The sequence below is a fragment of the Ictidomys tridecemlineatus genome, chromosome 4 (genome assembly GCF_052094955.1).
Source record: "Ictidomys tridecemlineatus isolate mIctTri1 chromosome 4, mIctTri1.hap1, whole genome shotgun sequence".
Lineage (NCBI taxonomy): Eukaryota > Metazoa > Chordata > Mammalia > Rodentia > Sciuridae > Ictidomys > Ictidomys tridecemlineatus.
Window position 1 is genome coordinate 57,604,099 of NC_135480.1, and position 17,647 is coordinate 57,621,745.

General features: G+C 38.6%; 1 protein-coding gene across 1 annotated transcript; it reads right to left on the reverse strand.

Annotated features, from left to right (window-relative positions):
* Nucleotides 1-631: 631 nt before the first annotated feature.
* LOC101978275 (olfactory receptor 56B2) lies at nt 632-1,591 on the reverse strand. The gene is given in 1 exon segment (XM_005342337.2): nt 632-1,591. A coding segment is annotated over 1 exon segment (960 nt).
* Nucleotides 1,592-17,647: the final 16,056 nt, after the last annotated feature.

Below are 17,647 nucleotides of genomic sequence, written 5' to 3' on the forward strand. Positions count from 1 at the left end.
GTCAATATAAACCCCAGTATTGCATATAACTATAATGCACTAATAAAATATAAGTTAATTAAAAATAAGAACATAGAGTGAGGCAAATAAAAATGCAAATATAATTTATACTCTATCAATAATTAATAAAAAGACTAAACTGTCAAATTTAAAAGGAAATATTGGTAAGTACCTGATCAAACGACATCTATTCATCATCCTCTGGACCTTCTACTTATAGAAGCCATAAAACATAATGAAAAGTATATTTTTTTAATTGGTTATTCAAAACAATACAAAGCTCTTGATATATCATATTTCATACATTAGATTCAAGTGGGTTATGAACTCCCATTTTTACCCCAAATACAGATATATTCTATATATCTTTCCCTTAGATTCTTTGAAACAAATAGCAACATTATGTTGTTTATTGTCTTGAAGATTTTTTTCTTGACACACAAAGATTTCAAATAAAATTTCCCCATGTATTGTTCTCCAATTATGATTGTTACCATAATTACTTGTGATAAATGAAAACTTGCCACAGTGTCAATATTATTTACTTTTCACATTCACAGTCACTGATAAATATAAAGGGTGAGTATATAAAAAAATAAGAATTAAAAAAAGACTGAGTATCTCCTACATGTTAGTTGCCCTGGATGTTCAGCCGAAGCACCTTGCATAATCCCTGCCTGAGCTCCTTGTTCTTGATGGCATACACCATGGGGTTGAGAGCAGGAGGGATAACATTGTGTAGCACATTGAGTAGAACTGGGATGAGGGGAAGTTCCATTCCTGCACTATGTGTGATGGAAATAACAACAATGACAGTGTAGAAGAATAGAATTAAGATGAGGTGGGAAGTGCAGGTATTTAGGGCCTTAGATACAGCTTCTTTGGAGTTGAGCTTCAGTACAGACCGAAGAATCAAAGCATATGATACAATAATCAAACCCAGATCGCTTCCCATAATCAGCCAAGCCAGAAATATCTGATTGATGCTGTTGATTTTCCTGTCATCACAGGAGAGGCTAGTGACTCCAAGATTAGAACAAAGACAGTGCTCAATTTGATTCTGCGAACAGTAATTTCTCTGAGCAGCTAACACAGGCACTGAAATTGGACACAGACTGTTTCCAACTGCCATGAACAAGGTTGCTTTGATCACAAAAGAGTCAGTAATTATTGATGGATATCTCAGAGGTCGGCAAATGGCTACATACCTATCTATAGCCATTCAGACAAAGATGCCTGACTCCATGGCCACAAAACAATGGATGGCATACATCTGAGCAAAGCACTCAGGGAGGCTGATGGCCTTAGCATTAAACCATAAGATGGCCAAAATCTTGGGCATGATAGTGGTAGCCAGGCCCATGTCCACCACAGCCAGGATGCCCAGGAAATGGTACATGGGCTGATGCAGACTTGCTTCTTGGTAGATGGTGATCAGGATCAGGATGTTGGCCCCAAGGCCTAAGAGGTAGAGCAGAGCCAGGGGAAGTGAAAGCCAGTGCTGCCAGCTGTGGATGCCTGGGAATCCCATCAGTATGAACTCAGAAACCTGGAACTGAGAGCTGTTGGAATCTCTGAGATCCTGGAACATCCTTTAGTAAGAGGAAGAAAGCTTAATGTTACACTTCTTAACTGTCAGTGTGAGAGTGTTGGAAATTGCCTCACCCAGGATAATAAAATTCTTTATCATTGATACTGTGTCTTTATCATTCCTGTTTTGATATTAACACTCACTTATTTTTTCTTACAAAATTGAAACTGTGATAAGTGTAACATTCTCATTTTCATCCCTAAAATTCCATAATGTAGCTCAAATTTTTTCTTTCTTCTCATAAGTGAAGAATAGACTATTAAAGAAAATCAATATTTTGTTCACGACCTTCAAGTAGAAAGTCATTAAATTACAACAGTGTGGACATCATTGTCTGACTGTGAGCTTTGGCTTTGCTACTAAGTTGGTTGCTTCCAGACCTAATATTTATATTTGTTAGAAGCTTTCATTCATGTTAACTTCTTCTTTAGGAGCTTAGATTATAGAACATATGTTAATGAGTTCTTTTTCATTCAGGTACATGAGACTTTATAAAGTACCAATAGGCTCTTTAAAATTTTGATAAACTTGTATGAAGCAAAGTAGACCCACTTTATACTAAGGACACTGATGTACCAAAATTGTAAACACCTTTCTAAAGCCAAACAATTATAAAAGGCCATAATGTAGTTTAGCAGCCCCAGTGATCTTTAAATTTCATTAATTATGTTTTATAGTAATTTACACCAATTTGATCTACTTGAACATATGTTTCTTGAAGTCCTTATAATCATGCTTCAATCAATGAGCATAATTTTTTAAAAAGCACAAAATATATGCATATATATAACTGCTTTCATAAATTTCTTACTAATATCAAAACATTTTCTACTTAATATACTTCTTTAATATAAATATTTGCCAATATTTTAGTGAAAAAATTTAAAATGGATGTCCAATATGCATTCTTGCCAAATGTTACCATGTGTTTTTTCTTCTGTTTTGAAGATTTCAAATTATAAGAATAAAAATAAAAATTAAAACATGCACAATGTTTTAAAATATTGCAGATTAGAATGAAAAAACTACCAGAGGATGCAATGCAGGTGTAGACTTGGTGAGTACTTTCATCTTAACCCCAATGCCATCCTCATTTGTCCTTAAAATGACTGAAGTTACATTATTAAATATATTTAATTAGAAAAATGTATTTATTTCTCTTTAAGTATATTATTTACAAAATCCTATCTTCTCATCACTTACTATAATAAATTTGTTTTAGAGTTACTTACTACAAAATTGTCTGCTTATTTTTCATTATGAATTCAGACTTTTGTTTTAAAGTTCGTATTCTAATCTGTTTATCTTTGACAACTCACTCAGTCTTAATAAAGGGCTTTGAAAAGCTGTACCAAGACTGTGGATGAGTGAGCATCATTGAGAGGATCAATTTTGGGTGCTCTTCTCTGACCCCTTTGCTTCTTTGTAGACATTCTTAATTAGCACTGTTCACAGGTCTTTCCAAAACACTTCCAATTGCTTTTAAAAAGTAGCCACCAATATGCAAATTGTTGAAATAATGAAATGGCAATGAGTGTCTTAGACTTGAGTAACAAAAGGTTACTGGGAATTTCATACCTCAATGTGAATGTTGATTCAAATCCCATTCTTTTAGAGTGCCTCCTCTTTGGCCTTGTTCATATATAATGTACACTTGTACATATTATTAGTTGAAATGTGTACTTTGAATAAACTTTCAGACATCAAAAGAAGATAGTTTATATTACTTAGGCTGGTGGGCAACTCAGACATAGCTCATTGTTCCTCATTTGCTGTTCTTTCCCTACTTCCCTGTTTTGCACTGAAGAGTGACAATGAGAACGTAGCTTCTTCTGGAAGTAGCAAAGAAACATAGGATGAATATTTTAATAAGAGTATTGCTCAAAGCTCTTCTTGTGTTATAATAAGATGTTAGAATCATGCAGGAATATACAGAAATGGCAAGTAGGTGATCAAGAACAACTTTTAAAAGGAAAAGACAAATATTCTTATACCAGAAAGATTGCTGGTATTCTGCCAGATCAGAGTTTTCTTCAGTTGTTATTTCTCATTTCCTATTCATATCACACTTACATTCTTTTTCTTTGTGATTTTGCAGTTCTTTCTTTGATGCTGTGACCTCACCTTCTTCCCCACCACATCAGGAATCCCTTTCGTAGGAAAACTCAGCTCTTTTGGAGAAGATAGCAGACCACACTTCAGTTCACACATCATGTAACTAGGAAATTGGAAGGATTGTAGGAAGGAATATATAGGCTGATGGAATCTATATCTGTTGTTATTTGAATATAATGATATCATAATTATCTATTTATAGTTTTGAATCACTCATAAAAGCACAACTATAATATTTGAATATATTGCATATTATTTATGTTTGCCACATTTGAGAAGGTATGGTGTACATAGCAGATGCTAAATATCATTTGAGAATTAATGACCTAATTAATGAATCAATAAATGTGATATAATAATAGACTTTAGAAATTATTATATTGGTGTGTTTATATTGTTTCTTTGAAAATATAAAATATTCACTGGCAAAGTTAATATGTGTATCTCCTAGATCATCAGAAAAAGTACATTGCTCAGCAAAATTCCCATCATGAAAAAAGAAAAAAGGAAAGAAAATCCAAGAAAGCAAAAAAATTAGGAAACTTGCAAAACAAAGGTCCTGGTTTGGGCAATAAAAGTCAATTCCTGTTTTCTCTGATATAAGGTGACTGATTCATAGTGAGGTAGGGAGAGGGAGCATAGGAGGAGTAGAGGAACTCTAGATAGACAGAGGGGTGGGAGGGGCAGAGAGGGGGCATGGGATTAGCAATAATGGTGGAATGTGATGGACATTATTATACAAAGTACATATATGAAGACATGAATTGGTGTGAACACACTTATATACAAACAGACATATGAAAAATTGTGTTCTATATGTGTAGTAAGAATTGTGATGCATCCCATTGTCATGTATTTAAAAATATAAGCAATTTTTAAAAAGCTGAATAATGTTCCATTGAATATATACACCACCTTTTCTTTTTCCATTCATCTATTGAAGGACACCTAGGTTGGTTCCATAGTTTAGCTATGGTGAATTGAGCTGCAATAAACATTAAAGTGGCTTCAAAAAAACAAATAAAATGAAGTAAAATCAATTCATTAAGACCTACTACAAATCACCTTATTTCTCAGATACAATTTATATAATGTACATGCAAAAACGTATATGTGTGCAATAAAAATATGTAAAAGAAAACCCATAAGCCAAAATATACTTTAAAAAGATCTTTTGAAAATCAAAAATCATGCAAACATTAAAACCTATTAAAAAAGTTAGGAGGAAACATCAAAGTTAGTCAATTGTAGAAACCAAAGACAGGAAACACTATCTCAAGATCAGTGGATAACATGCTTGACACAGTGTAATTCAAACTGATAGTACCAAATTGTTTCATTCTATGTGTTTATCAGTTTGATAATTTCCCACAAATAAAATAATTGGAAAAAAATGTAATTGACTTCCTCACTGTATTTAGTCCACAGTACAAAATTGAAATATGGGGAATCTACTTAATCAGAGCATTTTATCTGATGCTTTGTTTCCTATTCAACAGCACTGTTAAGAACTATGGTCAAAATTGCAATTTTAACAAAAAACAAGTAATTTACATTATGGACAAAGAATAAAATAAATTTGTATAATAGGAAAGCATTTCTTTATGTACCAAACTTGTCATCAAATTTTTCTGTCTGGTTTGTTAATTTTTATTTACTGTTTGTGTTCATTAATACATTTTTTAAATTTCCATGAAAATTTTTCATTAAAAATTAAATTAAAACCTTCATATATGTATATGCATAGATGTATATTAAACATGTATGTGACTTATAATTGGTTACTATAAAAACAAGGTATACTTTGAAATGCATTCTTACTAGTTTTTATATGTATTATGTATCAAAAGGGTACAAACGTGGATGCAGAATGCATTCATATAAAGTTCAGTGCATGAACAAGCAGTGAGTACACTCATGTGAATAAGAAATGGACTCACTTCTCTCATATTCCTGAACATCGCTTTCTGTTTCCCTTCTCCTCAAAGGCAATCAGGTAAGAGCTAACACTGTAGATCAACTTTGCCTTTCTATTCAATTTTTTTTGTTACAATTTTAAACATCTACAAAATAAATAAAATTTATACATTATTCCTTAAGTTCAAAATTGTCACAAATTACTTTAAAATGTAAGATCATTCTTGTTACTTCCTTTCCGTTTATTTGAATGATCAAATCTTAGTTCATATTTGTTTTTTTATCAGAAACTAAGTAAAAAAAATAAGGGATATGTAGATACCTGTGAATAGAGAATAGGAAATACATCTTTGAAATGATTTATGCTGTATTCTGAAGAATTTATATCCTAAATGTGAGACATAAATATCCCATTTATGATCCACACAATTCCTTTATAACTATGATTTTAACTTCTAATACATAAGAACACCTAGCTCTTATCTTCAATGTATTCTTAAATTGTTGAGTTAAAGATCCAAGTCAATACCATGAAATGTGGCAATAACTACAATGAAATTAGACTTTTTCAGCATAAATTTAAGGTGTTTTCAATACTATTTGATTTTACTTTTCTGTAAGGAAAATAGACTCATATTATGCTGTGATTAATTAGGTTCATTGAAGTAATAACAATAACACAATTATCACCATAGAATATACAACTTTCAAAGCATCTTTAATCTGGATTCACTCCTGAACTCATAGAAAATAAGTTTGTGTCCACACTTGAACATCCTCAATCTTTACAACCTGTGGTCAAGTCTCTTGGTAGTGGGTTCATCCAAGTCAGTTTTGCCATCAAAAGTGGATGAAAGGGGCTGGGGATGTGGCTCAAGCGGTGGCGCGCTCACCTGGCATGCATGCAGCCCGGGTTCGATCCTCAGCACCACATACCAACAAAGATGTTGTGTCCGCCGAAAACTAAAATGTAAATATTAAAAATTCTTTCTCTCTCTCTCTCTCTCTCCTCTCTCTCTCTCTCTCTTTAAAAAAAAAAGTGGATGAAAGAAAGTCATAATTGTTCTCTAGAGAGATTTGCTATGAAGCAAGTAAATTACATTCTTTTTTTGAGTGCAGGTAACAAGTGATAGTGTTCTGAAATTGACCAAACTCCTCTCCAGGTATTTCTACTCATCATAGTGTAATTTAACCTGTTTTCTAGCACTCCCGGTGAATTTTCTTTGGTCATTGAAAGAATAAATATTCACAATCATCATGAAAATTCACCTTTAATTGCAACATGAGAATTTGGGAAGTAAATATTTCCCAAGACAAAGCCATCTTCTACAACATTAATGCCTTAAACTTGGTGATGGAGATCAAATCTGCATTTCTGAGAACATTATAACCAATTAGTGTATAATCAAACAGTGTTCACACAAACAAAATATCACTGCGGTATGCTATTAAAAGTAACAACTAAAAGATTTCTGACACTACTTTGTCTGCCTTTTCATGCCCTGTATTACCTAATTTCTGTGTGTTGAAAGAGTATGCAGGAAACAATCTGGTCCAAGCAATCTGGGTTTGGCATTTTAAAAAATCAGAATTCTGCAACATATATACATGTATAGCCCTAAATATCTAATTCCCTTGATAGCTGTATGATTGAACTAAGCCTTTAAACAAAAACCCCAAAGGAATATTTAATAGCTTTAGGACACAGATGCTGATGCAGAATCAAGATAATTCATATGGAAGGAGAAAAATAGAAGTTGCTTTTCATCTTTACAGCATGCATGATATGATACCGCATTAATACATGAATAATTTCTTATGCCTATGTCAGTACATGTGCTTGAGGGTGGTCATGTGTAGATGGAGGGGAATGATAATGAACACAAGTTAATTTGAATGAAAATTCATAATTTTTCTATTCTCTCAGATTTGTTTCTGCTTAAGACCTGTTGGAGACAAGAGGAAATCTTTTCTTGTATAGAACATTTTAATTACTCACACATATACATTTATATGTTTCTTATTCATTTATGATTTCATGAATTTACAGTGTTTAGTACTCACCAAAGCAGAATGTAACTATGAAAAAAAAAACATTAGATAGCATGGACTCTGGTTTTCAAAAAAATTATTTTCAAATGAGGTTGATGATGTATATTATTACATCAGAGTAACTCAGAAAAAGTACAGGTACACTTTTTTTTTTTAATGAAACCTGACAAAGGTACCTAAAACATACTTTGGATAAAATACACATTTTTTTAAACAAATGTTGCTGAGAAAACTTGTTATCCATATATAGAGGAATGAAACTAGACCTTTATCTTTCATCCTGCACAAAAACCAATTCAAAGTGGATTAAAGACCTAGGAATTAGACCACAAACTATGGAACTCCTAGAAGAAAATGTAAGGTCAAAAAACAAATATATAGGCATAGACAATAACTTTCACAATAGAAGCCCTAAAGTTCAGGAAATAGTTAAAAGTTGATTAATTGGATAGCATAAAACAAACCATGTGTGTATAAATATGTCAAAATATAGTTTATTGTAATGTGTAATAAAAATAAAAGCATTTAAACAAAATTAAAGACTTCTTCACAGCAAAAGAGAACTTTAGGAATATGAATAAAGAATTACAGAATGGAAGAAAACCATTGCAACCCACTCTTCTGACAGAATATTAATATTCTTAATATTAAGAATAGATGAAGAAGAAAACAAACAAACAAAAACCATAAAAAGCAAATAATCCAATTAATAAATGGGGAAATTAAGTAAGTAGACACTTTTAAAAAGAAATATGTAAAGTTAATAAATATATGAAAAATATTTAACTCATTAGCAATTAATAAAATTCAAATCAAAACTACACTGAGATTTAATCTCACACCAGTAAGAATGGCAGTCTTCAATAATACTACTAATAAGGGCTGGGGATGTGGCTCAAGCGGTAGCGCGCTCGCCTGGCATGCGTGTGGCCCAGGTTCGATCCTCAGCACCACATACCAACAAAAGATGTTGTGTCCACCGAGAACTAAAAAATAAATATTTAAAAAAAAATTCTCTCTCTCTCTCTCTCTCCTCTCTCACTCTCTCTTTAAAAAAATACTACTAATAATATATACTGAGAAGAAGTGGATAAAAGTGAACACTTTTACATGTTGGTGGGGTGGTGATTAGTACAACCATTATGGAAATCAGTGTAGAGGTTCCTCAAAAGACTAGGCATGAAATTACCATATGACCCATGTATACCAGTCCTCAGTATTTGTCCAAAAGAATTAAAGTCATCATATTATAGTGGCACATTCATGTTTATAACAACACAAACTATAGAACTAGCCAAATGATCATCAAAAGATGAATCAATAAAGAAGATGTAGTATACATACACAGTAGAGATTTATTCAGCCATAAAGAAAAATCAAATTATGTCATTTCCAGGAAAATGTATGGAACTAGAGACCATTGTGTTAAATGAAATAAGCCAAACTCAAAAGGTGAAGATTTGTATGTTTTCTCTCTTATGTGGAAAGTAGAGAGGAAAAAGGAAAAGAAATGTGGGGGAGGGGGTTGGAGATCTCATAAAAATCAAAGGGAGATCAGTAACCGAAAAGGGCTAGATGTGAAAGGTAGGGAAGGAATGGGGGAAGTGCTAAGGAGTCATATTGGCCAAAATATCTTGTTATATTGTGTGCATGTACATAACAACAAATCCCATTATTATGTACAAATCTAATACAAAAATTAAAAATGTGGAAAGAAACTATACATGTAGTATACATAAAAAAAGTGTATGTGTAACATGCACCAGTACTTTGTCAGTTTTGTTCATTTGGTTCATTTATTTTTTAATTATTTTGAATTATTACTGCACTAAAGTTTGGATTTGTTTTTGTAATATGTAGCAAACCCTTATCTCCTTAATTGAATAGAACATTTCAAAGATAAAGCTTTATTGTATATATCAAGATTTACAGGGCTGGGGATGTGGCTCAAGCAGTAGCACGCTTGCCTGGCATGCATGCGGCCCAGGTTCAATCCTCAGCACCATATACAAAGATGTTGTGTCCACTGAAAACTAAAAAATAAATATTAAATGTCACGACCCCCTTGCCCGCAAGGAAGACGCGACTCAGGAATCTTCTTTCAGCAGTTTATTCAGGCCCTTGATATTCTTCTAATAATTCTTCTAATAATCCTCGGATGCCCCTCCCAGCCTTAATAAAGCACCGCGAACCCCAATGCGAAGCTGCCACGTGGACCCTTCTCACAGGGTGCTAGAAAACGACATGCCAACTTTCTTTGATAAGGAGTTGTCCTTCACAGACCACAGCGGAGCCAGCGCCATCATGTAATGGCGACCACAGTCCGCAGGAACGGCTCACCACAGCTCCCCCTTTTTGTTTCACTAAGACAATACAAGCAAGAGTAGAGGTCCTATCCCACTGTGCAGAAGTGGCTGCATAGTATGGCCCAGCCCTAGGGAGCGCCTTCCCCAGATCTGACACCATATCAGCCGACGCCTTTTTTCGTGGGGCGGGGCAGAGACACGTCAAACCCGCATGCAATAGGACATGCTCCCCTTGAGGTCCCTCTTCTCAATGGATCACTCAAGTGCAGTGCCTTGCCTCGCATCCTGTATCGTGACGATGGTGAGTAAGAGGGAATAGCTGAGGCTGAACTGTGGCTGTCTAGAAGTACAACTACAAACAAGTTGGCAGCACCCTGAAAGAAAGGCACGGACTTTAAGGCGATAGAGAAGCACTAGCGTGGAAACCCATCTGCGTGCAATGGCAGCAAGACCGGCAGAGTGCAAAGGCTTTCCAACACTAGAAGGATGACAAAAGAAGGACATGTCGATCCCAGTGCAATGTTATAAGAACTTGGGGTGCAACGACCATGTCAAAGATTTACTGCTTAAGATGCGCAAGCCAGACTTGAGGTGAGTTACCATGTTCTAAAGCTGCAAGAGCTTGTATGATCATAGCCTTATCTTGAGCACTACGAGCTTTAAGGCGACAGAGAAACCACAAACAGAGGAACATAACAAAACAACACAGTGCACCAAAAATGCCTACTCCCACCCATTCCTTAAAAAAGGAAAAAGCAGAAGATATCCAATTGGTGAATTGACCCAGAGTCACAGGATCGACACGGGTGTTGTTCAAGACAGCTATCTGGGTTAGTTGAAACTGGATCATGTCTTCCGCTTCCATGGACCAATTCCCGGCCAAATATCCACCAATGATGTGGGAAGCATTCCTGGAATCATTAAATCTGACAGAGGTTATACATAAATGTGCACGTTGGTCAATGCAGCCTAAAAGTACTAGGTCAGCCAATTCCTCTACCTGAGCTTGAAGAAAATCTATTTTTTGGTTGGTAGCTAAAATCCCTGACAAAATATGTTGATTAATCGCATTTTGCAATTCAAGTATAGTGGACGTTTGTTGAACAACTTGATTAATGGTGGCAGCAGTTTGTACTTGACTGGCCATGGCTACTCCGGCCGTGACTGCTGCAGCAGCAGATGCCACCACGGCTGTCACTATAGCTGCTGTGATTCCAAAATCTCTGCGGACTCTAAGTAGCTCTACAATAGGAAATTTATCTGGATCCGCAGTGACTGGGATTGGGACAAAAGTTGGAATTTTCATAATCACTGCTACAGTCCAAGAATCATTCCAAAACTCAGATAAGAAACAGGTAATATTAGAACAATCCAGCATCCCCGATGAGGTGTCATTAGCTAAAAGGAACAGGAACGGGGATTGGATACAGACCATTGCAGGAGGCAATGTGGCATAATGTAACAGAGAGTTGAACGAAACAGATGTAAGCCTATTACCTCGTTCACTCTCCTTAGTAGTGCCAGAAACATTAGCCAGCCAACTTTTGGCTCCCAGTAATTGAGCCAATGCAGAAATATCGGCTGAAGCCCCCTTCTCATTGGAAATGAGCCATTGAAACCAGGACCAACCTGTTCCTGTAGAGGAGTTGGCATTGTTGTTAAAGTTGTAAACATATCTCTTCAGAGGGGGGGAAAAGGAGAAACCTTTAGCAACTTGATGTTTCTCCCAAGAATGATCCTGACAAGGCATAAATGTTGGAGGAAAACCAAAATTAGGGGTACAGTAAGGAGAGGCCTTGAAATGAGTGGCATTGCAAGTACTATTAGAAGAAGGAGGCATTGGGATTAATACCTCGGAGATAATAGCTAAAGTAGTTATGTTTAAAACAGAGCTAGTTGCGGGGGTCCCTGAGCCTGATTGCTTTCCTGAAACTACTTGGCTCAATACAGCACTGAGAATGCTCCCTGAGACTCGACTGGACCGCAATGGGTCCTCCCAGTTAGTCAAATTTTTGGTCTTAAGGCTAATACAATTAGTGTTCCCAAGGCTGAAACAAAAAACTCCTGTGAGATTAACTTGAGACTGATTAAAAATATTTTCCATGTCCCCTCTAGGAAAGGTACAAGGAGCAGACATCTCACATGAGGTAGAAAAAAGAGTGGGGAGGACACTAGAATTACTATGAACTGGCATTGGCATTGGCCATGCCCGTGCCACTGCCCACCACTGCATTGGTGTCATCTGTACCGTTGGCACCAGCATCAGAGCCAGAGCACTCATCAGAATGAAGCTCCTCATCATGGGACTGGTGTGGCACCTCCTGCTGCTGGTTAGTAGATCTCGAGACTCTTCTTGTCAGGCGTTCAGGGATCCACAGCGGCTCCGTGCGATCCTGGGGAAAAACACATACAGATCCTCGTGCCCATGTCAGCACGGGATCAGGGCCGTTCCATTGGCCCGTAAGAACATCCTTCCACTTAACATAGCCAGTCACAGAGGGCTGAGGGGACACATGTCTATCGGCCGCAGAGCGGCCATGAATATCCAAATTCAAAAAATTAATGGTAAAAAGAGCTAAGGACAGGCGTTCTTTAGGAGTGTGGTCAACTCCTATTCCCCCTTTTTGTTTTTCTAAGGTTTCTTTTAAGGTGTGGTGGGCACGTTCAACAATGCCTTGCCCTTGAGGATTGTAAGGCAACCCATGAGCAAGTTGTACTCCCATAGTAGAACAAAAAGATGTAAACTGTCTGCCCATATAAGCAGGTCCATTATCCGTCTTAAGGGATGCAGGTGCACCCCATGCTGCCCATGCCTCTAAGCAATGAGTAATGACATTACGTGCCTTTTCTCCCGATAAAGCAGAAGCATGAATAATTCCAGAGCATGTGTTAACAGAAACATGTACATATTTGAGGTTACCAAAGTCAGGCACGTGAGTTACGTCCATTTGCCAGACAACCAATGGCTTCAATCCTCGTGGGTTTACACCATAAGTAGGAGGATGAAGAAATGTGACACAATAGGGACATTGTAATACTATCTGACGAGCATCTGCTCTTGAGATGGAAAAACGTCTGCGCAGTGTCATAGCATTGACATGAAAGTTGTGATGAAACAATTTAGCTTCTTCTAAGGAGGAGGCCAAGCATACCAACTGGCTTCTAGTTGCCGAGTCAGCACAGGTATTACCCTGTGATAACGGGCCAGGAAGAGAGGTGTGAGCCTGAATGTGCATTGGATAGAAAGGGGCAGTACGGCTACGGATAAGCTGTTGAAGCTGATTAAAGTAAGCAGACACATTATGGGTGTCACTAATAGCTCCTACAGCCTCCAGAATTTTGAGCGCCTGCACCACATAGATAAAGTCCGAAATGAGATTGAAAGGAAAAGAACACTGTTTAAAAACTTCAATGACAATTTGTAGTTCTACCCATTGTGGATTTCCAGGAGCAAATTGATGTTGGACAGGGGGAGAGTCATTAATCACATAAGCTCCCATTCCAGACTTGGAGCCATCAGTAAAAATGTTAACAGCCCCCGGAATTGGAGTGGGTGAAGTTACTCTAGGGAAAATGATAGGATACTCTTTAACAAAATGGAGTAATGGATGAGAAGGGTAATGATTATCAATATCCCCTTGAAACGAGCAACATAGAATGGCCCAGTTGTCCAGAGTAGCACACAAAACATTAAGTTGAACTTTAGAATAGGGTATGATAAGAGAAGAAGGTGCTTGTCCAAAAAATTGAATGCTCTGTTGAATCCCTCTAAGTGCCAACGCTGCAACAGCATCAGGATAGTATTCTAAAGATTTTCCTGGGGATACATGTGGGTGGATCCATAGTAAAGGCCCATCTTGCCACAGTACTCCAGTAGGCTGCCGCATAGTGGCAAGCACACATAACTGGAAAGGTTTATCACTCTGGAGCCTGCATAGAGTAGCATGTTGTATAGCTTCTTCTACTTTTATAAGGGCCGCTCTGGCCTCTTTAGTGAGGGTACGAGGGGAAGTAAGATCTGGATCACCCTTAAGAATAGCATACAAAGGCTGGAGCACGATATTAGGAATATGTAAATAACCTCTTATCCAATTAATATCTCCCAACAGTTTTTGAAAATCATTTAGAGTCTGGAGATCTTGAGTTCTTATAGTAACCTTTTGTGGTTTTAACATGTCATATCCAATCGTCGCTCCCAAATACTGAATAGAATCCCCTGTTTGAACCTTCTCAGGTGCAATATGTAATCCATACTGAGCTAACAACTTCACCAAGTCTTTATAGGCCTCATTAACTGACTGCTCTAATTTGGCTGCCAATAATACATCATCCATATAATGAATAATCTTGATGGAAGGATATTGTTGCCTGAGAGGTGCGAGTGCCTTCCCTACATACGTCTGGCAAATTGTAGGACTGTTAGACATTCCCTGTGGTAAAACGACCCACTCAAACCTTTGATCTGGTTCCTCGTGATTACAGGAGGGAAAGGTGAAGGCAAAACGCTGTGAGTCCTTAGGATGCAAAGGAATAGAAAAGAAACAGTCTTTAATGTCAATAGCAATGATATGCCAGCCCTGAGGAACAGAGGAAAGCAGTGGAAGCCCTCTTTGAATGGGCCCCATAAGTTGCATTTGAGCATTAACTGCTCGTAAATCATGCAGTAGGCGCTACTTCCCTGATTTTTTCTTAATGACAAATATGGGAGTATTCCATGGAGAAGTAGAATGTTGAATGTGGCCCAAGTCAAGTTGTTCTTTAACTAGGTCATGGGCTGCTGCCAAGTTAACCGAGGGAAGGGGCCACTGAGGCACCCAAACAGGCTCCTCGGTGAGCCAAGTTATGGGTATTTGAGCCCAAGTGGCCCCTATGAAAAACCCAGACCGAATCTGTCAAGTTTTTGACGACCTTGCACAGGGTGTTTATGCCCCTGTAGATGTTTTCCTAGTCCTAGACCTGGCCTATACCCCATATTTTGCATAATCTGTTGAGACATTAGGGAATAGTCATTACTAAGGGAGAACCCCATGTCTTCCATCAGATCAAGGCCCCATAAAGAAATAGGTAAATCAAGCACATAAGGTTGAAAGGTACCACTGTGTCCCTCTGGGTCCTTCCAGGATAGATGTCTGCAGCTAATTTGAGGAGCTTGGGCATATCCAAGTCCTCTTAAGGATTGATCAGAAGTCTGTACTGGCCATCCCTTAGACCAGTCTTTAAGGGCTATAATACTACGATCTGCTCCTGTATCCAGCAGCCCCATAATAGATTTACCCTCTATGATTAATTCCAAGGTGGGGCAGTTGCTCATACCCAGTGACAAATAGACACAATTCCCTCCAGTGCTACCAATCTCACTTCCCATCCGTGACCGTGAGTCAGCTGGGAAGTGGTTATGTAAACTAGGCAAAATTAGTAATTGAGCAATCCGATCCCCTGGGGAGATAGACACAATGCCTCTTGGAGCTTCCACCATGACTTTTACTGTCCCCACAGTATCAGGGCTTATGACTCCGGGAAAAACATGAAGACCTTGTAAAATAGAGGAAGCACGTCCAATCAATAAGCCCACAGTGCCAGGTGGTAAAGGCCCTTTGAACTCAGTTTCTACCAACTGGACTCCCATCTTAGGTGTTAATACGAGTCTGGAGGTGGAACAGAGGTCCAATCCCGCTGCACCTGTAGTGGCTCTCCGCGTCTCATGGGATGGCGTAGAGATGGCCATGTCTCGGGTTCGGGTGTGACATTCTCCATTGCCCCATATATTTGCGGGCCCTGGGGTTGAGGGCCCCTTCGGACATTTTTTGGCCCAGTTAAAATAGGCTGCCCATGGATGTCCCTCACTGATCTACACTCTTTTGCCCAATGCTTCCCCTTTTTACATCTTGGACACAACCCCGGTAAACGAGGGCCATTGGAAAAGCCACCATGGGGAGGTCCATTGAAATTGTCTTTTTTGGGACATTCACGCTTGAGATGACCAGGCTGACCACAACGGAAGCATGTTCCGGCACCAGAACCGCCCCTTTTTGTAATCCGAAGGACAGCAGTTGCAAGACCTGCATTAGTTAAAGGTCCTCCAAGCTCTCTACACACCTTCATCCATGCTTCTATGCCTTTATTTTTATAAGGAGTAATCGCTGTTTTACATTCTTTGGTGCATTGCTCAAAAACCAATTGCTTGATAAGGGGCATGGCTCTATCAGGATCTCCAAAAATTTTTCCAGCGGCATCCACCATCCTTGCTACAAAATCTGAAAAGGGTTCTGTAGGGCCTTGTATAATTTTAGTCAGGTTACCAGACACCTCTCCTCTATTTGGAAGTGATTTCCATGCCCGAATGCAAATATTATTAATCTGGTCATATACTTCAGGAGGAAATCCTGTCTGTTGATTAGTAAATCTCCCTTGTCCCAAAAGCATGTCTTTGTCCCAATGGGGGTGTCCTGCTGCATGATTTTGGGCAGCCTGCTCTGCTGCGCCCTCTAGCACAAATGCTCTCCAGTCCAAATATTTGCCTGGGGAGACGCAAGCCCAAACGAGGCTAGCCCAATCAGAGGGAGTCATGCAGTATCGAGACAGATTCTCTACCTGAGTTAGTGTAAAAGCGGCATGGACCCCATAAGTGCGCACAGAGTCCGCCAGGGTCTTTACCATTTTGAAATCCAAAGGCTCATGAAATCTTCCCCTATTATCATCCTGAAAAACTGGATAAGCAAGACCCATCTCAACGTTAACAGCCCTCCATGTTTGGGCGTGGAAACTTCGTCCCGAAACACCCCCGCCATACCGAGGCGGATCGGGAGGCCGCCCGTTCTTGAGCCCTTGCTTATCTCTGTTCCCTGTACCTAAACTCCCTAGCTGCCGGGACAGCGTTCTGAACTCCTCCTCCTCAGCGTCTTCTGCCTCTGACCCACTTTCGCATGGGGGCGTGCGCAGCACACTGAGATCTGGATACAGTCTCCTCCCGTTCTCCACACCCCGCACACTCCCCTCTTCCTGAGACACTTCGCTCTCTGTCGTTTCTGACTTTTCTTCATGCAAGTGTTCTAAAACTTCCTGCCCTTTAACAAGCGCTTCTTGGCATCTGCCATCTGTAAGGCAACTACGGACTATCTTCCAGAGGGGTATCACCCCGCCCTCTAACATGCCCTGCTCACGAGCAAAATCAAGATCTTTGCCTAATTTATCCCAGCTGGGTGTAGTGAGGCTGCCCGAAAATGCGAACCACGGTGCAGCGGTATCTACCCTCTGTAAAAATTTCTCTAAAGTGCGATGTTTCACCTCTAGTCCCTTGGAACGTAAAAGGCCATCTAGGGCCAGAAGAAGTGGACTTGAAGTCACGGCACCCATGACGCAACACAAGAAAACACAGAAAAATACACAAAAACAAAACGAAAATACACAGAAAACAAAACGCAAATACAGAGTGCAATTGCTATGAGATGTAACGCCCTCTCTTTACAGAGGAGCTTCCCGCTTTTTAACAGCGGGTCCCTGGGACTTACCGGCGCGCCTCCCTGACCACTGAAAGTTCTGGTTCCTGGTTTTTTCTTTTTTTTTTTTTTCTCCCGGGTCTCGGCACCATTTGTCACGACCCCCTTGCCCGCAAGGAAGACGCGACTCAGGAATCTTCTTTCAGCAGTTTATTCAGGCCCTTGATATT